Source organism: Lutra lutra, chromosome 4 (genome assembly GCF_902655055.1).
Source record: "Lutra lutra chromosome 4, mLutLut1.2, whole genome shotgun sequence".
NCBI classification, from domain to species: Eukaryota; Metazoa; Chordata; class Mammalia; order Carnivora; family Mustelidae; genus Lutra; species Lutra lutra.
In genome coordinates, this window is record NC_062281.1 from 134,155,217 (window position 1) to 134,176,596 (window position 21,380).

The 21,380-nt window shown below is 37.0% G+C and overlaps 2 protein-coding genes, 1 long non-coding RNA gene and 3 other non-coding genes across 7 annotated transcripts in view; 1 reads left to right on the forward strand and 5 right to left on the reverse strand.

The window, feature by feature from the left end:
• The window catches only part of MSH4 (mutS homolog 4), a 114,355-nt gene extending 111,734 nt beyond the window's left edge, over positions 1-2,621 (reverse strand). The window contains exon 1 of the mRNA XM_047726314.1: positions 857-2,621. Within this exon, the coding sequence (XP_047582270.1) occupies positions 857-1,211 (355 nt within the window). The 5' untranslated portion in view covers positions 1,212-2,621. The remainder of the gene's footprint in view (positions 1-856) is intronic.
• Positions 2,622-2,758: 137 nt separating this feature from the next.
• On the reverse strand, positions 2,759-11,413 carry RABGGTB (Rab geranylgeranyltransferase subunit beta). Of its 2 annotated transcripts, none has more exons than XM_047726309.1 (9): positions 11,325-11,413; positions 10,144-10,251; positions 8,857-9,054; positions 7,949-8,054; positions 7,065-7,084; positions 6,872-6,982; positions 5,847-5,972; positions 3,721-3,870; positions 2,759-3,354 (listed from the first exon to the last, which is right to left on the reverse strand). In XM_047726309.1, exons 1-9 carry the CDS (start codon positions 11,391-11,393, stop codon positions 3,214-3,216), a joined length of 1,029 nt encoding a protein of 342 aa, XP_047582265.1. In that variant the 5' UTR covers positions 11,394-11,413; the 3' UTR covers positions 2,759-3,213. The 2 variants fall into 2 exon arrangements, with proteins under 2 accessions (XP_047582265.1, XP_047582264.1); XM_047726308.1 differs by having other exon boundaries at positions 7,065-7,117; positions 11,325-11,410.
• LOC125099557 (small nucleolar RNA SNORD45) lies at positions 8,639-8,710 on the reverse strand. The gene has a single exon (XR_007127268.1). It is a non-coding gene; the product is annotated as a small nucleolar RNA SNORD45 (small nucleolar RNA).
• On the reverse strand, positions 9,769-9,852 carry LOC125099555 (small nucleolar RNA SNORD45). Its single transcript, XR_007127266.1, has one exon. It is a non-coding gene; the product is annotated as a small nucleolar RNA SNORD45 (small nucleolar RNA).
• LOC125099556 (small nucleolar RNA SNORD45) lies at positions 10,446-10,524 on the reverse strand. The gene has a single exon (XR_007127267.1). It is a non-coding gene; the product is annotated as a small nucleolar RNA SNORD45 (small nucleolar RNA).
• Positions 11,414-11,478: 65 nt separating the features above from the next.
• LOC125098001 (uncharacterized) lies at positions 11,479-19,520 on the forward strand. Its single transcript, XR_007126679.1, has 3 exons — positions 11,479-11,651; positions 11,750-11,907; positions 19,378-19,520. It is a non-coding gene; the product is annotated as an uncharacterized LOC125098001 (long non-coding RNA).
• Positions 19,521-21,380: the final 1,860 nt, after the last annotated feature.

The following is a 21,380-nucleotide window of genomic DNA, read 5'->3' on the forward strand; positions in this document are numbered from 1 at the left end:
TATTACTCAACTGGATTAGATGAAATGCTGGATTGAATCTATTTTCATTTCATCCTAGTCAGAAGCCAAGAGGAACCACTCCTATCACCAAACTCCACAAATTCTGTCATTTGTCATATACTTTTGGGAGGGAGACAGACGGTTATTAAATAAGGTTTTACTGCAGCCTTCCTCAGAACTGAGCCATTTACCATCCCCACCTTGTAATAAAACCAATTCGTAGATGGGATCGGGAGGGAGACAAACCATAAGAGACAATCTCACAAAACAGACTGAGGGTTCCTGGGGGTAGGGAGAGGGTGGCTGGGTTATGGACCTTAGGGAGGATATGCGCTATGGTGAGTGCTGTGAAATGTGTAAACCTGACAATTCACAGACCTGTACCCCTGGGGCAAATAATACATTACATGTTAATAAAAATAATTTTAGGGGCGCCTGGGTGGCTCAGTGGGTTAAGCCTCTGCCTTCGCCTCAGTTCATGATCTCAGGGTCCTGGGATTGAGCCCCGTGTTGGGCTCTCTGCTCAGCGGGGAGCCTGCTTCCTCCTCTCTCTCTCTCTGCCTGCCTCTCTGCCTACTTGTGATCTGTCAAATAAATGAAATCTTTAAAAAATAATAATAATTTTTAAAAATGCTTTATAAATGGAAAGGAAAAAAAATAAAAATAACATTCACCAACTTGAGGAGTCCGAGCTTTCACTCACTCAGACCCATCAAATTCCTAAAGCACCCCATTCTCATCCTCTCAACCACATCACAACTAAAACTTTTCTGAAGTAACAGCCGCCACCGCGCTGGGAAACCTCCCGGAGCTGCAGCGCTCTAGCTACCCGTGAATCCATCCAAATACTCCTTGCCTAGTGCTGGGCCAGCGCCAGGCGGGTGGCGAGGGAGGCTTGTGCTGCTGCTCCGGTCGCCGGCGGCTGCAGACGTGCCAGAAGGGGTGGACGCAGAGGCCTGCGCTGAAGGCCCGCTCTGAGGAGTCTCCTGGAGTCCGAAATTATAGCAAGGACCCTGAGACCGAGGTTCTCCCAAAGCGAGGGAAGCCGCAGGGGCCGACGGTGAGACTGTTGAGACCTCAGGCCTCCGCATTCTCACAAATCTTCCCAAGCAAAAGTCTGAGATTGCTGAGCGTCCCTTCACTGACCCGAAGTTAGAGAAGCGTCGCAGGAAAAGGCCTGAGCACGGCGCGCAGACGCACAAAGCCCCCATGCGCAGGCGCAGCGAGCCCCAGCTTTTCCCCCACCCGTGCCTGGGGGCCCTACTCCTAAGGGTGCCCAGTCCTTTCACCCACCACAGGATTTGGCTTTGAGCTTAATCTGAAGTACAGCTCTCCTCAATCTGCAGGGATCAGCTGAACAGAATTTTTCGAAACCTATCAATGACCATCAAATTTGGTAGCCCCGTTAGTCTCATGGCACTGTATTGTACTAAAGGTGTTTGCTTTTGAACATCTCCCACACCCCCAAATACACTTAGCTTAAGTTACAAACTGTCCATCACTAGACACCGAACGCCTATGATGGTGTAGACAAATGTCAGTGTTCAGCCCACCTAACATTGCTCTTGTGGAGAAACACAAAAAGGAGCCATTAACCTCCTGCAATTTAAATATCCACAAGAATGTCATTATCACAAGATAATATTCACCCATTAAGCATATTATTATATCCGCAATAACCTAAGAAGCAGGTCAATGGATGAGATCTCTCTTGGACAGCTCCCAGTTTCTCATACTGTAGGTACAAATTAGTAAGAACAGACTATATAAACCCAAACTCTAGCTTTGCAACAAATTACCTCCATGAAATTAAGTTTTGTGCCTATTTTCTTGAATACAGAAATAGTACCAACTTCCCAAAGAAACTAGGATTGAGAAAATACTCTGGATACTGCTATTGGAATATATTAAAACATTACTGACCATAACTTAACAGACTTATGGAATCATTACGTTGTACACCTGAAACTAATGGAACACTGCCAACTATACTTCAATAGTAAGAAAAACTGAATTCATGCAGTTGCTGAATTACCTCAGTAAGTCAGGTGTCTAACAGCACAGTTCACCCACATGCAATGACTGGAATCCTCAAAATTCCTTCAAATACTTCCAGTGATACCATTTAAGATTATGTTCCATCCAATTCCAAAACTTTCAGAAAAATAGTGGCAACTCAGCCTAAACTCTTCAGTAAACGGTCAAAATAATGGTAGACATTTCAAGAATCTCATGTAAGCATTTTCTCATCAAGATATTACAACTGACATTGGTGAATGTCTAAGTGAACCACCACTACTCATTTTTGAGTAAACTCCACCCCCACTGTGGGGCTTGAACTGACCACCCAAAGATCAAGAGGGGCATGCATGCTCTACCAACTGAGCAAGCCAAGAGCCCACTGATCATCATTCTTGAAACAACTACTAGAATTTGCCAACATGCTTGAGAAAATTTCAACTTCCATTTCAAGAAAAATGTTCATTGAAATACTTTATTTTCATCAAGAATGTAAAAGTCTCCGAATACTTGTGCTCATTCCAGTCTTTTGGAAGTTTCAAAAAATATTGTGTAACTATGAACTTCTATTTCCTTAAGGGCCAACAATTCCTTGGATAGGTTGCTGGCATTCTGACATAGAAATGTTTAAAGAATAAGATATAGTCCAGAATGCTGTCCTATTCTAAAATGGTGCAATGTGCCATTTACCTAAATCACTGTGATGAATTCAAAGTAACCATAAACTTATGAAACAGTCTCAAATTTCAACAGCCGTTTATTCTGGTGCATCTTTTAATTCATATATGGATGGGTTTATCAATTCTTAATCAATTAACATTCTCACTGATACAGATCAATTTACATTAGCCATTATCATATAACATGAAAGAAGCACATGGGAAAAACAAGTAGAACAAAAGACTTCTTGATAGTTCTTTAAAACTGAGTTTGCTGTTAAGGAAACATACAAATAAATACAATGAAGCAGAAACAAAATACTGTACTCAGAAAAATAGCATTGCAGAAGGAAATCTAAAGCTGAAGATAAAGATCTTTATTTTACATTATGCATAATTACATAATTTATTAAAACTAATACAATTCATATACAAAATAATAACACAGTAGTCATTTTTAAGTTTGTTAAGCACTTTACAGGAAGGTTAAGATGGCAAAACTATACTAAGCAATGTCTCATGTCTCCATCAATGTCTAGCTCACTAGTTCAGGCTGAACATTCACTCTCTGAAGTACTTCTTCAGGCATGCAAAAAACAGGACTAACAGGTTTTATCTGTTCTTCTCCCAAAAGTGACAATCCAGCAATTCCAAATAAAGTATGAAAAGGATCTACCTATTTAAAAAATAAGAATTTAGAGTATTACAAAAATGAAAACTTCTAAAACCCTACTTCTGAACAAGCTATATTGGATTCCATTGTATTTTCTTTACTTGAATAAATGCTTAGTTTTCTAAAAATGATGACTTCAAACTTTTTTTTAACATAGGACCTTTTACCATACACAATTTTTTTGACAATTAAGTGATGAGAAATTTCTGCAAACTTGTTTTCCCTTCATATATTCTCAAAAGTTACCTAAGAAAGTATCCTGCTTAAAAAGTAAAACGCTGAATATCATCCATTTTTAAGTCTGGAAATGAAATAAAGGTAACTCAAAGCAATGTAACTATTACAGGAACATGTCAGAAATATACTTGCCATATCTCCTGGTCGGTCTGCAAATCCTCCTGTTTCTTCATCTTGACATGCTAAAATGAAACTTCTAAGTTTCTCTCTATCAATCCAATGAAGCCTTCCAATTATCTTTAGGGAGGCCAACACCCACCACGAATAGCATACATCTGGTAACTAGAAGGGAAAAAACCACAAGCAATTGCCGCAATTTTATTCTCTAATCCAAATATGGGGTGCTGGAGGAGACTAAGGTATATACTTACATACAGTTAGAGATGCTAAAATTCATAAATACAATTACTTGGATTTAAAGACAATCACTGGGATAAGACCAAACATTTCAATCCACAGATACCCACACTAAATGTTTCAGAGTTTAGGCACTCAGTAACAACTATCCCTGTACCTTTATTTTATCTGCAATGAATGTCCCTTATCCAAGAAGCTGGTGGTTAACACTCATGAAATCCATGGTGATATATGTTCTATTTCCCTAGTCAGAGTATTTTCAACAAGTGCTATCCAGGTAGATATGTAATTTGCTTAAAAATAACCTAAAGCCTGGCTCCTCAAACACTGGTCATTTGGGCTTAAAGAATGCAGAATATCTCACCTTCGACTGAAGAATCATTTCAACAAAATCACTGGGTGATTCATAAGCACATAAAAAACCGTCCTATACTGTAAGTGCAGATTCCTGGCAATCCCAACCCTGACCCATTTTCTAACTATTGAAAGTTGCAGGTTTTTCACTGGACTGTAAGTAGCGAGAAACCACCTGTGGGTATTTCCCTACCCAACTTATTCATAAATATTGAACAAGCAAATCTAAAATAAAAATACAATGACCCAGACAAAAGCACCACCATGCCCTATCTTATTTTCTGTCAAGGATCCAGCAATCTATAGCCCTTGAAGTCTAACTTGACTACAACCCAAGTTTTTATGTATGTGTAAATCGTTTTTTAAAATACAGTCTAAAAAACAAAAACAAAAAAACAAAAAAATCCAGAAAAACAAAAAAGACAGTCTTGTGATAGGAAAATCACATCAAATTCAAATGTAACCACTGTTATTTTACGTAAACATAGCTATCCCCACTGGTTTCTTATTGCACCATCTACTCCTTAGGGTAGTTATGTACTTGCCAACAAGACTATATATCTTACAGAAAACATTTACTACCTGGCCCTTACAGACCCAATTTAGAACACAGTATGTGAGAGCGAAAGAGAACTATGGATGTGCAAAGGAAAATTTGATTTCCCTTTCTCCAAATCAAAATGTCAAAAATTGGGTTTTTCTTAAAAATTTTAGTAAGGATTTTAAATAAAAATTTAGCAATGTAATTTTTAAAAATCATTGATTTGGTAAATTAATTGTCCTTTCACACCCACGAAGTAGACACAGAGACTTCTGTACAAAATACATGTATTCATTTAACACTACTCATTGGGTCCCAAATATGAAGAATGCTTTTTTTCCCCAAGATTTTATTTATTTATTTGACAGAAAGAGAGATCACAAGTAGGCAGAGAGGCAGGAAGGAGGGGGGAAGCAGGCTCCCTGCCAAGCAGAGAGACTGACATGTGGCTTGATCCCAGGATCCTGAGATCATGACCTGAGGTGAAGGCTGAGGCTTACCCCACTGAGCCACCCAGGCACCCCTAAAGAAAGCTTTTAATGCAGGACTAATTTTCGCTGGTATAGGTCTATAACTAAAAGTTTAAAGAAACAGCTTCGTTTCAATGGCTGGAAAATATAAGACCCTCAAGATAGGGAAAAAGCCACTTTAACAATACATAGTATGTCTGAATATAAATGTATTTCTAAGCTAGGATATTTGCTATTTTTTTTGTTTTCCTTCAGGTAACTCCAGAATCCACTTCATGATTGGAAAGACCAGAAGACAGCTTTGTCATAGAAAGAACATCAGAAGGCAGCATACACATCTTTTCCTCAAGTCTTTTAAATGGATACCATAATTAATAAGTATCTCCACTCCAGCTGTTTTACTTTTGCCAAGAGCATTTTTTAGGAAGTACAACTGGAAAATTGCAATGGGGCGTGGGGTAAAAGCTCATTATCAATTGACAAGAAGCTATAGTAGTTATAAAGCTATTAGAACAGAGTATCTTATGAATCAATACCTTCTCTGGCCTTCCATTGAGTCCACCTGATGGCAACTGTCGTTCACAAAGCCACCAACCGAGTAAATCAGAATTTACTTGATGCAACTGGCTAGTAATAGCCAGAAATCCTGTGCAACAATAGATCTAAAATTACAGACATAAAGTACATGTGTATAACAATTTTCAACAGTAGTGTAGTAATAAAAACTACTTAAATGCCATTTATGTCTAAAAACTTGCTTTCTATTAACAAGTCAGAACTGCAAACACATAAATATCACATACCTAACTGAACAAATCCAAACATACTAATTCCAGGATCCAATTCTACAATGAAATACTATTGTCAACATTTCTTCATAGCTAAAAGCAAAAAATTTTTTAAAAAGATTTTATTTTTAAGTAATCTCTATACCCAACATGGGACTCAAACTCACAACCACAAGATGAAGATCTTATGCTCTACCTACAGAGCCAGTCAGGTGGCTCTAAAAGCAAATTTTATTGGACACCGACTTACAGATACAATACACAATAGTACAAACACTACTTACAAATACAACTGCCTCTCTGGCACAAGCAAACAGGTATTCAGGATAGGCAGGGAAAAGAATGTTTCCATCTACTTAGTTAAAAACTAATGGAAAATAAAAGCGGTCTCAGTTGGAAGAACATCCAACTCCTGATCCCAGGGTTATGAGTTTGAGCCCCACACTGGGTACAGAGATTAAATAAACAAAACTTTGTTGGGGGGGGGGGGGGAGACGGTTAAGTAGTGGAAAATAAAAATGTGTCTTTCGTGATAATAAACCTACTTATGTTGCCTGGGCCAGGGGCTTCCACCAACAGGGAATATGTACACAACTACTATAAAAATGCCTTTCTTTATCTGCATTTAAGCAAATCTTATGTAACATCCCATATTACATTTAAATTAACTTCAGTCATATGTAACAGACACTGAAACTGCTATTAATGTATTTTCCCAATTTTTCACTTACCCCCTCAAAACTTACATATTTTAATCTGCATTAATAAGTTACCTGCCCAGCATGGGATTCAGAACCTGGCCTGCAACCAAATCCACCATCAAAGTTCATACACGATAAAACAAATTCGATTGCCTTTTCCACATTAATAGCATCTAGCTTCCCCTACAAACAGAAAAAATAAGCCTACTGAATTCCAGAATAATCATGGGAATTTAATTATTCCAATACAATATTCAAAACTTACCAATAGGGCCAAGGTTGCCACTGCACAGAAAGAGAATCTTGTATCAATTTCTCCTAAAAGAAAAAGGAAATTAAATAAAAACTGTTATCAGAGGCATGTGATCTTAATATATAATGCCAATTAACTGAAAAACTGTACAACTACCATGTTTAAATTTCCATGAGTTCAAGCTTAATATTTACTTTTCAATTAGCAGGATGAAAGCTGAATCTGAAGTAAAACCACTTCTAAGAAATCCAAGAACTAGAAAATTTGCCAAAAATACAGCAAAATTATCTTAAGTTCCTTACAGCACCCAGAAAGGGAAGGTAACACAGAACCAAAAAGACAACTCAATTTCTAACAGTGACAATAAACTTACCCTATTATATAAAAGTAGATTTTCACATCCCATGAAGCAGCTGGTCTCTCCGGCCTGCACTGTATTCAGCCCTAAAGCAGAGATTATCTACATTTATCAAGATAGTACTATTCCCTCCCTCCACTCAAATATCCAGTAAGTTTGTAAAGTTTTTTGAATATCTCTCCCTCTTCATTAAAAAGTTTATTAAAAAAAAAAAAAACTTTACAAAGCCACCAAATACTGGGGGAAAAAATTTCACCTACCTCAAATTTTAGACTGGCCCCCTCTGTTCCAGTTCTCTTGTATGCTGATAAACTAACACAGTGCATGCTGGAACTTCCAGCAGACCATTTAACTTCAGTAAGACCAGCTGCTTAGTGGGACCTGAAAAGATCAAAAACTTAAAAATCTCCTTATAATTATTAGCAAAGCCTCCAACTCACTGTACTTAAAAACTTTCAACAAATCTTATCACTATAATAAACACCCAAACAGATTTTAATATTGGTACTTTGGGTAGCATGAATGAGACTGACATTACCCCAAATATCTCCAGCAAAAGAACCATCTTCTTTCTGTAGACTCTGAACATATTCCACAACTTTATTTACATCAATAACATTAATACTATCATACAGAGTAAGAATCTGTAACAAAAACAAAACAAATTAAGTAAATACTTCTTCAACACTGCTACGTTTGTTCTAATGATGTTCTTCCTCAACTACCTTTTAAACTGTCAAGCAAGCATATCCTTCTGTCTATGCACATTGTGACCTTTTTGCAATGGTGCAGACTATCTTCTACTATGCCACAGCCATTATCAACAAACCCAAACCAGTAACAAAGAATTTATTTCCTCCATATAAACTGTAACTTCGTATTCCAAACTTTTAAATATACGAACATACATAGACAGAAGTAGACTTTATAGTATTTTTCTAGAAGATTGTATTTATTTATTTGACAAGAGTTAGAGACAGCGAGAGGAACACAAGCAGGGGGAGTGGGAGAGGGAGAAGCGGGCTTTCCACTGAGCAGTGAGTCCAAAGCAGGGCTCAGTCCTGAGCTAAAGGAAGACACTTAATTACTGAGCCACCCAGACACCCCCAGAAGTAGACTTTCAAGTCGTAATCGTGGATCTTCACTATTATGAAAATTAAACCACTTAACTCTACCTGGTGATTTTTCAAGTTATTTACATATACTGAAAATAAACATTTTATCATTCAAGGTCTCAGTGTAATTTTACAATTTACATCAACTTTGGATTCAGCTAATACATGCCATCACATCACTGACCTTGTAAAATACAGGCTTCATTTGGAAAGATTAGGGAAACTTTTTTTTGACAGATACCAATTCTGTCATGTTCCTAATGCCCAGTTCACTTTCTCCATTCTCAGGTAAGAGAATACACTACCAAGATTATTAAATTTTAGTATTTACCTGGACAGCACTCAGAGTGTACAAAAGATGAGGGTCATGTCCAATACTGGCACTTATTCCACCACACTCATGTTGACATGACTTAATGAATGTCAGAATTTCTTCTCTATTCATCCGATGTAGTTGTCCCATGAGATCCATTACAGTCAGACCCCAATAGATACCACTCATTCTCAAATACTCAGACATACAGTATTCCTAAAATACACAATTATTTTAATGTGCCAGTTTGAATTGATGCAGGGTTATTAAAGTGATAGAACATGTAAAAACTAGCCATACTTATTGTTTAATTCAATTCATCCTAACATCAGTGTTAATTTTAAAATTGTGGCTATCAATACTGGGGGTTAGGAGGGAGTAGGATCTGCAATGTGTATGATAAGTTCACCTGCAACTAACAATACAAATAGGACTTTAATCTCTCTTAAGATCTAACCAGATGTGTAAGTAAAAAAAAATATACTAACTTTTTTCAAGTTTGGGGACAGAGTATTTCTTTCAGAGTACCTACATCATATTTATCAAGTATCATTCTATTAATATATGGACCATGTACAAAGCCTATCTACTACCTATTAGTAAATGGTATAACAACTTGAAACCAAAATAGCCAAGGCATGCAAAAGTTTAAATAGCTAACCATAGCTACTCAGAGACATAAAAACTGGTACAGAGACTAGATCAGAAATAAATTTTTGCTAGTCACCAATGCAATACATGTTAAAGTTTCAGTCTGGTGAGTAGTCTTAGGGAATTTAACAGGTCACCAATTCATCAATGTTTCCCAAAATGGTAAATTAATTCAGTTGTTTGGATACTACAGGGAAAAATTTACTTTCAGTTTCATTACTTAGCCCCAAAGAGGGTTAACTATTCTTCAAGGTTTGAAACTTAAGGTAAAACTTTTTCAAGGTCTCAGCGTAATTCTAGAGCTTAAGTGTTATTACACATCAGCCATATATTCAGGTAATACATGCCAACACATCACTGACCTTGGAAGTAATACCTCAAGGACAAAAATACAAATCTCTTCTCTACCTCAAACCTCTTAAGCATCTAGGCAGATGGGGAATCTATTTTATCTGTCAAAGCCTCTGAGAACCGTGGTTAATTCTGATACCAAGGTACACTCACTGCACCCATGGAGAGAACTTCAGTCCTCCGCATGCAAGAGTTTCCGTTTTTAAGAAACACGGGCCACAAGTACTGACCCATTTACTGTTCATGCGTAATAGTGTCATTTCTTCAAAATAAAACAAACTTTCAACACAAAATCATACATACATAATCATCTTTCTTGGAGCCATACGACGCGATATAATCCGCATGCTTCTCTAACAACAGCGTGTCAGGTGCATCTGACTTGATAATAACATCCTTCTGCGGTGTGCCCTTTCAAAACAAAAAAGCAGTGACTTTGTAACGGTTCATTTTCTTATGCTTGACCCCAGTGTATATATTCAATATACATCTGAACTCTTCACTTTAATTCCATCCTGCCACACAGAACTTTCTATATAAAAACTAGGCATCTGACCAGAAAGAAATTAGGCACTAAAGCTCTTATGAAGATTCGGGTATTTTTTCAGGTCTCAGAGTAATTCTAGAGCTAAAGTAGTAATAATCAGCTTAGGATTCAGAATACATGCCAGCTCATCATTGACCCAAAAAATTATTACCCTCATCTGTTGTTGCTTATCTTTCACTTAAAAGTAAAATAAACACCACAAAACAGCCCTTCTTGCCAATTCAGAACTTAGTTTACAAGCAGCAGAAAACTGAAGCATTAAAATTAAAATGTAAAATATTTATATATAAAATATAGGTAGCCCATAATTCGTAGTTAAGTTCTTTAATTAAATTTTACTAATCCTAGGTTATCAATTTATCAATAAGTTCCTTTAGTTTCATCTTCTCCAGCTTTAGTCTTAGTTTCTTCATTTGCAACAAGCCCTCAGGAAATGAGGATTCTGCTCTAGTTCCCCGCATTTCTTACTGTTATCAAGACAGCTAAAACTCATTCTAAGTAGGTCATGACCATTACCGGAAAAAATTTTGTGAATTTCCATCAGATCCCACTTAAAATTTACTGCATCTTCAAAGAACGTTATCAGTAATGACTTTATCGGTTTTGAGCCATAAAATATAGGAAAAAAGGAAAAAAAGAACCACCGACTGGTCCGGCTTTTTTGAGGAATTAAGAAATCGGGCCGTTGAATCTTGAGGCCTGCCTCTTAGGAGAAAGCCTAGATAAAATTAGAAGCCGTACATGCGCCCGCGAGGTCTGCAAAAAGCGCTGAGTAATACTTCATTCTCTCTGAACCCTAAAAAAATCCCTTTCACGGCCGGTGTCTTAACCCAACTGTTCTCCAATGCTTGCTAAACAATTAGAACGACTGAGGTGCTCAGTATAACTCCACCTAAACGCCAGCCGCGCAGTCACAGTAAAGGACACCCTCACTCACCATGTCTGAGACGGAAAAGAGAACTTTACTCCGTTCCTGGGTAGATTTAGGCGGCACGCGCCTGCGCATAAGCTCCCCCCAGGCCCCTTCTCGGCATAGCTGACCACACTCCCGCCTGTAGGAAGGAACAGTTGCTCGGCTGTCCTAGGACCCCGCCAAATGCTCATAGCTGTCCTCGCTGCCTGAACCCAAGTTCTGTAGGGGTCATTTTCTCGTCCTGTGGTGATCTTGATGTGTCTGAAAGTTTTAAGTAATATGTATCTGAATTACTTTGAAAAAATAATTTGTTCCTGAGGCTCTTTGAACTCTGAAGATCTGGAGTGGATGGTAATTAGTGGAATTCTTGCATGTAGGAAGTATTCAATGTTTTCTGAGTAAATGTTAAAATGTTTACATGTCCCTCCTGTTTGCCTTTTCTGTTTCAGATGTGGCTCTCTCACTCTCTTCACTTCTTCAGCAAGTGCTACTAGCTGGAAATTTTGTAAATTGCTTTTGAAAAACAACAACAACAACAACAAAAACCATCCATGTTCTTTTCACAAACTTCCGACTACATTCAGATTTGCTAGGGGTGTTATTACAGGTATTTTCGTTTGTGCTTCCTTGGATCTTTCATACTTAAGTATTTTGAGCACTCATTAGAAAATATTGGCACCCTATACCCTTACAGTGTATTAACATTCAATAACGATTTGAAGACGTGTTCTGACACAATGACATATATGGGCTATCAATAATTAAGAGTGTTGAATCTCTATGATGATAGATTTCATTTTTTTCTCCCTGTAATCAATATTCTCATTTATAGTTTGAAGCTACTTTAAATGCATGTAAGGTTAGCATCTATTTCTGGTGAGTTGATCCTTGTACCATTAAATGATGACTGTCTATAGCCCTAATACTTTTTGTCTTAAGAAGTCTGCCCTACTATCTGCTCAGCAGGGAGCCTGCTTCCCCCTCTCTCTCTCTTTGCCTGCCTCTCTGCCTACTTGTGATCTCTCCCTGTCAAATAAATAAATAAAATCTTTAAAAAAAAAAAAAAAAAAGTCTGCCCTAAATGCCTGTGTGGCTCAGTGGGTTAAGTCTCTGACATTGACTCAGGTCAGGATCTCAGGGTCCTGGAATGAAACCCTGCCTTGCGTACCTTGTAAGGCTCTCTGCTGAGCATAGTTAAGCTGGTAGTCTGCTGGGCCTTCTCCCTCTGTCCTCCCCCCTCTTATATGCTCTATATATCACTCTTTCCCACTATCTCTCAAATATCTCTCAAAAGTCTTAAAAAAAAAAATAAAACTGCCCTAAATATTAGTGTAATTTCCCCAGCTTTGTTTTGCCTCTAAGTCAGATGGGGGAGAGATGTGATAGAGGGAGGAAAAACAAGTGAGAAGGAGTGGTCAGACTTCCTAAAAAAGAAATGCTTAAAGTAATAATACAAGCATCAGATCCAAAAAGTACCATTCAGATTAAATCAGTAACTGCTGAAAGAATGAAAAAAACAAGCCTCAATTCCTACTTTATAAATTCATTCAACAAATAAGTATTGGATGTCTAGAATGTGCCAAATATTATTCTAGGTTCTAGGGGTACAATGGTGAATAAAATGTTATCTGTATAGGAAGCGTGTGTTCTAGCAATTCTTGTAATTACATCCAGCAGTTCTATTTCTAGGTATTTATCCTACAAATACATACAGTCCTTTGAGTATGAAGTGACTTATGTGCACGAATATTCAAAGCAACAGTCTTTTTATTTAAGATTTTATCTGTTTACTTGACAGAGAGGAGGGGAGAGAGAACAAGCAGGGGGAGTGGCAGGCAGAGGGAGAGGGAAAAGCAGTCTTTCCCATGCAGGGCGGGACCCCAAGGACCCAGAGACCAGGACCAAAGCCAAAGGTAGACCTCCAACCCACTGTGTCACCCAGGCTCCCCAGGAGCAGTCTTTACAATAACAAAAGATTACAAATACCTTATTTACCATTGAAAGGTTAAATAAACTATACTGTATTGATAATGCAGCTGGTAAAGAGAATGAGGCGGGACGCCCGGGTGGCTCAGTTGGTTAAGCAGCTGCCTTCGGCTCAGGTCGTGATCCCAGCCTCCTGGGATCGAGTCCCACATCGGGCTCCTTGCTCAGCAGGGAGCCTGCTTCTCCCTCTGCCTCTGCCTGCCACTCTATCTGCCTCTGCTCACTCTCTCTGTCAAATAAATAAATAAAATCTTTAAAAAAAAAAAAAAAAGAGAATGAGGAAGCTCTGTGTACATTGATTGCTATGGAAAGATCTCCACAATATATATATATTTTTAAAGATTTTATTTATTTATTTGACAGAGAGAGAGATCACAAGTAGGCAGAGAGGCAGTCAGAGAGAGAGAGGAGGAAGCAGGCTCCCCGCTGAGCAGAGAGCCCGATGCGGGCCTCGATCCCAGGACCCTGGGACCATGACCTGAGCTGAAGGCAGAGGCTTTAACCCACTGAGCCACCCAGGCACCCAAATCTCCAAAATATATTAAGTAAAAACAAAAACAGAAAGTGCCCAGGGGTATATAGTGTGCTACTATTTGTGTGGAAAACAAAGGAGAAAAATATATGGATATATTTGCAAATGAACAGAATTACTAAAAGCAGTTGCCTACAGGAGGAGGGTTGCTGGGAACAGGATTAAAGAAGGCTTATTCTTCACTGAATATCCTGGTGCTTTTGAAATTTGGTGTATTTTACCTCTTCAAAAAAATAAAAATAAAAATATCTCCCCTCCAAAGAAAAGTAGCTACAAAACATCTCTGTCTCTAGACATGTGCTGTGTAAAAATATAGCTAAATGGGATAGTTGAGATAATGGCCAATCTGAATTGAGATATGTTGTAAAGTGTAAAACACACACCCTATTTCAAAGACTTAGTCAGAAAAATAAACTAAAATATCTCATTAACAATTTAAAAAGTACTAATTGTTGAAATAATATTTGGGCATATTGGGATAAATAAAACTATATTCTTAACATTAATTTCACCTACTGCTTTTTATCTTTTTCCCCCTTTGCCTTGTCTTTTTTTAAGTAATCTCTACACTTAACATGGGGCTCAAACTAGAGTGTCATGCTTTACCAACTGAGCCAGCCACATGCCCCTCTTTTTACTTTTTTAAATGTGACTATTAAAAAATTTATAATTACATAAGATCATATTATATTTCTGTTGGACAATGTTGCTGTAGTCACTGTGTTTTATGGGAACTGTAGCTGTGTCTGGTTTGTTCACCATTACATATTATGCAAATGAAACAAGTTTTTCTTTACCTACAATTTTGTTCAAAGCCTAGATTGTGATTATGAACATAATTTCATTAGCTTCCAGCATCTAAACTGTTTCTAGTCTGTTCTAACATCTTTATGTCATGGAATAGCATTTCCAGGACAAACAATACCGTATTTCACCTAAAATGCCATTGATTATAAGATGCATCCCAATTGAAAAGATAACAAATGTGGAAAAAAACAGCCAATGGCTATGAACATAAACGTTATCCAGATTTTTGAGATGTTAAATATGAAAAAAATGTGCATTTTGGAATCAGTGAAATACGGTAACTGAGTTATTTTGAAATATCAAATGTAGAAGCAAAATATTATATGCTCCATGCCCCATATCCCTCTTGTAAAGGTATATTACATTCTATACATTGTATGACATTTCTGATATTTCTTCTCTTCCATTTTTCTATTCCAGTCAAGTAAATGAAATCTTGTTTACAGGGGCACCTGGGTGACTCAGTGGGTTAAAGCCTCTGCTTTCGGCTCAGGTCATGATATCAGGGTCCTGGGATCGAGCCCCACATTGGGCTCTCTGCTCGGCAGGGAGCCTGCTTCCCTTCCTCTCTCTCTGCCTGCCTCTCTGCCTGTTTGTGATCTCTGTCTGCCAAATAAATAAATAAAATCTTAAAAAAAAAAAAAAAGAAAAGAAATCTTGTTTACGATCTTAGAATTACATGCCTTCCTAACTAAGTAATATCAAAAGGAACTGGATAGGTTAAGATGGAGGTATAGAAGGAGTAGAATTCTGAAGCCATTTATTTATTTATTTGAGAAAGAGAGCAGTGCAGTGAGGAGCCCAGGGAGAAGGACAAGCAGACTCCACTCTGAGCCTGGAGCCAACTCCAGGCTCAACCTCACAACCCTAAGATCATGACCTGAACTGAAATCAAGAGGTGATTTTAGGTGCAAAATAGTACCTTTATTTACACTTTATTTACACAAAACAGTACCTTAATTTATACTGTTTTGTAGTGAATTTCTGTTTTCTTGATCAGTTGTGTTTTTTTCTTGGTAATTGAGTCTATGATGCAGTATATATATGCTATTATCAAAGTCTACTGAGACAGCTCAGTTACATATATGGTTTATATTTTTGTGATATATGATTTTATGCACTGTTACTTAGCTATTACAATCTAATGAAAATATAGCAAATTAATTTTCTTTCTTAAAGCTCTGTACATTAAAATATGTCTGCTCTTTAAAAAAAATCAAAGTCAGATGTGCAACCGACTGAGTCACCCAGGTGCCCCTGAAGCCATTTAGAAGTAACTTTTTAGATAAAGTTGGAGATGAAAAACATTTAATAATATAAAATCCTGAGGTGGAGAAATGAGCTAAATGGATGATGGGTTTTAAGGAGGGCACATATTGTGATAAGCATTGGGTGTTGTATGTAAGTGATGAATCACCAAATTCTACACCTGAAACTACTACTACACTGTATGTTCACTAACTGCAATTTAAATAAAAACTTGAAATTTAAAAAAGAAAAGAAAAATCCTGTTCCTTAATTATGAACTGTAAAAAAGACCTTGAAGTTTAGCTGTTTGAAACAATATTTGAGACATCTAGTTCTAAGGTTTAAATTGGATTTATTTATTTGTTTGTTTATTTTTATTTAGTTGGCAGAGAGAGAGAGAAAGGGAGAGAGCACCAGCAGGCAGAGTAAGAAGCTGAAGCTGGTTCATCACTGAGCAGAGAGCATGATATGGGGCTTAATTCCAGGACCCTAGGATCATGCGTGACCTGAGATGAAGGCAGACACTTAACCAACTGAGCCACCCAGGCACCCCTTAAATTGGTTTTAATATCATATTGGTTCCCTCCCAGATTAATGACATAAAATGTTTCATATGTGTTTATTTTATATCTATATGCACCATGATTTTACCATTCTGAAAATTAGAAGTTTTAGAAGTCATCTATGTAGATGTCCAAGTAGGTCAACAGATAAAGCCAAGTAAACTGCATTGCTTGAGCACAGTACATCAAGATCTACTTAAGCTGAGATACAGTTTTTCTTGGCTCACAGAGTGATTCTTATGTGTCAGTAAGGACCTTTTGACTCTATTTGTACAGTTTTTGCCCTCCTTAATTATTTCATTTTTTTTGTTTTTGGCTTTAACTTCAGGCCCAGCCTGTAAGTTAATCTTCACTGGTGACAATGATTAGGACTGTGTTTTTATGGTCCGTTTGGTGATCTCTGTCCGTGACAGAAATTTATTTTCTCTTATGTGAGAGATGACAGGGAATCTGGTTTGTTCATCCTTGTCTGTATATGAGAGAGCTCTAATTAGTTAAGAATTTAATACCTGTTGGGAAGGAGAGGAGCTCTTTGCGATCTAGACTTGCAAATTTACTTTCCGCCTTTGGCTAAATTTGTTTTACATCTGAAAGTTTTAAGTTCTCAGTGTGTCTACATGTCTTTAATTAAGGAAGGCCTTTGCTTCTCATTGTACGCCTATGAAATGCTTTCCTACTTCTGAGCAGTATACAGTATACATTAACAGATTAGATTGTGCCTCATATTAAAGATCTCTCTTCTGATTGGTTTATAAATAAGCACTCATATAAATGAAATAATCCCCAAATTACCAGAAAATTTAAAAAGTTAACTTTTTAAAAGATTTTATTTTATTTATTTGTTGTAAATATTTATTTAGTTATTTTAGAGAGAGAGAAAGAGAGTGAGCAGGAGGAGCAGAGGGAAAGGGCAAGCACACTTCCATGATGAGCATGGAGCCCGATGTGGGGCTCAGTCCCAGGACCCTGGGATCATGATGTGAGCCGAAGGCAGATGCTTAATTGACTGAGCCACATGGGTTAGATTTTAAAGGAGAAAAAAAATCATTCATATACAAACTGCTAGCCAGAAACATTTTTAAAAATTCAAGTTTACATAAGTAAGATGAATCTTTGGGCAGATCAGAGAGGCCTAGTAATTTGGGTTAATGAAAAAAAACAGCTATCTGTTATTTTCTTTGCTTATCGGTATTAAGTATATATATTGTTCTATATGTACAGTTTAGAAAGTTTTTAACATGTAAACATTTTTTTTCAAATTTTTATTTATTAAGAAATCTCTACCCCCAATGTGGGGCTCAAACTCATGACCTCAAGATCAAGAGTCACATGCTCTACCAACTGAGCCAGCAGGCACCTCAGTAGTTTATTTTTTAATGAAGATATAAATTAGTCTGAATTTCCTGACTCTTTATATTGGTTTATTGGTCAAATTGGCTAACCTAACTCCTACATATATTTTAAGATTTTTAAAATTAATAAATTTGGCTTCCACTAAGTTGAATCATAATTCTAACAAACATTTTTTTCCAACAGTAAGTCTGTTTTCAATTATGTCAGATTAAAGGTAATTGCAAAGACCTTTAGGAAATTTAACTAGTTTGGGTTAATTAATTATTATCATGACAAGCCTAGATTGTTTCTTGGATAGAATATTAAAACCTTGATTACTGAGCATAATTTTAAGTTTATATATTTTTGGTTCTTATTTCAATGTGCTATGGAATAAATGATATCTTTAAGTCAAGTTAATAAGTGGTTCTTTTTTCCACTTTAAGATATAAAAGGATACGTATAGCTGTATAAAACTGTGTTAATATTTATGGTCTTTGGGCTGCCTGGGTGACTCAGTTGGTTAGGCATCTGCCTTCGGCTCAGGTCATGATCCTGGGATACTGGGATTCAGCCCCACATGGGGCTCCTTGCTCAGTGGGAGCATGCTTCTCTCTCTCCCTCTGTTGCTCCCCCTGCTTATATGCATGCCCGCTCTCTCTCTCTCTCTCTCTCTCTCTCTCTCTCGCTGTTAAATAAATAAATAAAATATTTTTTAAAATATTCATGATCTTTGATGGTCTGCTAAAATGTTTTTATGTGACAAACAGTTCTCAGTTCTCAGAAGCTGTCTCCCAGCTTCCTCTAAGAGTTAGTTTGTCAGGAAGTTGGTTTCTTTGATGAAGTCATAGTTACAACGATGATTGTATAACTCTAACAGGAGCAATAATGAAAGAGAAATACAACTACCTATGTGTTTTTATTTTTCAAGAGAAGAGTGGTTTGTTCTAGAATATGAAAAGGTGTGTTGAGAGAGAAAATTTCAGCAAAGTGAATTTTATTTATCTTGGTATATAATACCAGAGTCTGAAAAGACACTGGACTATGCTACAATTTTGGCAAAGTTCAGTCATTTTTAAGGGGCTTGCTTCCTTGACTTACTCATCAATCCCTAATGTAAAAGGTTCATCTTTACTTTCTGCTTGGATAACAGATTTTGTCTTACCAGAATAAATTTTCTGTTCTCTAAATGTTGACTTTATTATATCTTTAATTATTAAAAAAAGAAAAAAGGAACAAACATTCTTCATTTGAGAAACATCTTAAGTTTCTTATAATCATGTTACAGTATATTTTTCTGTATTTATTTTTATTGACTGTCCCTTTAATTAAGTAGATAACTAAGCATTCTTTCTCAGGAACCTATAATTCTATCTTAATCAAATGATCAAATCATCTCTGACATCTCTTTTAATTTTGCCTTCCGAAGGTCAACTCTTGAATGTAGAAAAATAAAAATTTCAGGATCTATTTTACACCTAAATATTTCTTGAAATTTCCTGGGGGAGGGAGAGCCCGGGTGGGGGAATCTGTTCTTTCACTTTATAAAAAGAAAAATATTAGGGGCACCTAGGTGGCTCAGTTGGTTAAGCATATGTCTTTGTCTCAGGTCGTGATCTCAGGATCCTGGGATGAAGACCCACATCAGGCTCCTTGCTCAGTGGGGAGCCTGCTTCTCCCTCTCCCTCTGCAGCTACCTGCTGTTTGTGCTTGTTCAATCTCTCTCTGTGTCAAATAAATAAATAAAATATTTTAAAAATTAAAAAATGGTCTCCTTTCTCTCTGCCTGCCTCTCTGCCTACTTGTGATCTCATCTGTCAAATAAATAAATAAAATCTTTTTAAAAAAATGAAAAGATGTTAGAAATAATTAAGTTTACTTTATGTGCTCCATTATTTTTTAATTATCAGCAATATTGTGTGAGCAACATAGGAAAAGTTGATAAATAAATCAGATCAACTCACTCTTCTTTAGCTTAAATATTTGTATAGTTAAAATGTCATTAATGTAAAATAGCCAAAATTATGTACTTTATGAAAAGGACCTGGAGATATGCCAATGTCATTTCCCTCAGGGGAAATAGTGGTTAAATTCTTGTGAAACAGTTATGCACTGTGCTTTCGAGATTTTTTTTTTTTACTTCCATTCTATTACTGGATATATTATTACCTATAACCTTCAGTCTTAGTCATTGCAATGGAGTAAATGTTTCTGTTCCCCCTCCCAACTTTTTATGTTGAAATTCGAGTCCCCAATGTGATGGTATTAGGAAGCGAGGGTTTGGGAAGGCAATTAAGTCACAGAAAAGTGGAGTACTTATGGGTGGGATTAGTGCCTGTACAAAGGGACCTCAGAGAGCTCTCTGACCCTATTTCTGCCATGTGAGGATATACGAAGTTAACAGTCTACAACACAGATGTGAGCAGTGCTCTCATATTGGACTTTCCAGCCTCCAGAATTTTGAGACATCAAACATTGGTGGTTGAAGCCAATCAGTTGTTTTATTATAGCAGCCTGAGCTAAGACAGTTATCTGCAGATAGTTTCTGTTTTACTCTGATGGCAGCTTGAAGGTTCTACTATAAGCTACAGGCCAAAGTTTGTGCATTCAGGGACAGCCTTAAAACCTCATGGAAAGGATCCATTACTTTGAACTATTGATAGCTACTTCCAAGATTAGTCTTTTGGGTACAGACTTTGAAGTGGACATAGCTTAGACAAATTTTACAACATACCATTAGACTAAGTCTGAATTTCTTAAGACTCTTTAGTCTGGAAGGAGAAGCTTCTTGAAAGCAGTTTACTGACTCAAGAGCCAGCAATTTCAGAGAACCGAATGAGCCAATGAGGGGAGCTTAATCAGGGTTACATAATTTGGAATATTCATGCATTTGTGATGTTCTGCTTCGATGGATATATGAGGAAGCCCTTTTTTATTCTTAGGCTTTCCTCAATTTAGTGAATTGTGCTTTTGTAAACCGAAAGTTTAAAATGGTGTCTGATTCTCATTGGGTCCCTAGAATTAAGAAACATTTTCTGAACCTACTTATACTTTATGGCAATATTCAAAATGAAACTACTCCTGTTTACTAGGATATAATTAAACAAATTGGTTATGTAACCAAGGCTATACCTGGAATGTCATATTTGAGAATAATTTTCATGTAAACATGTCTGACAAGCATATTATTAAAAAAAAAAAACAACAAGTTGACTGTGTATGGTGAGTCAATGCTTACAACACTGTTCCAGTAAAACTGGAATGGCATAGGATTCCAGTCTTACAGGTGGTAAGGAAGGGCCCTTTTTGGCAAACCAGGAATGTTAGTAAATTTTAGAGATGCTGAGGAGAGAAATTCACCCAAAATCTTAGGTACTACTAGAGAACCCTGGTGCAGAGTTTCTTGGGTTTGGTTCCATAGCCTTGATATAGCAAATTATACAGGCTTTTATCTTATTCATTTTTTTAAATTTATTTGAGAAAGAATAGAACGAGATATAGAGAGAAGGAGAGAGAGAACAGGGAAAGGGGCAAAGGGAGAGAATATACAAGCAGATTCCTGCTGAGTATAGTGCCTGATGCAGAGCTTGATCTTATGACCCATGAGATCAT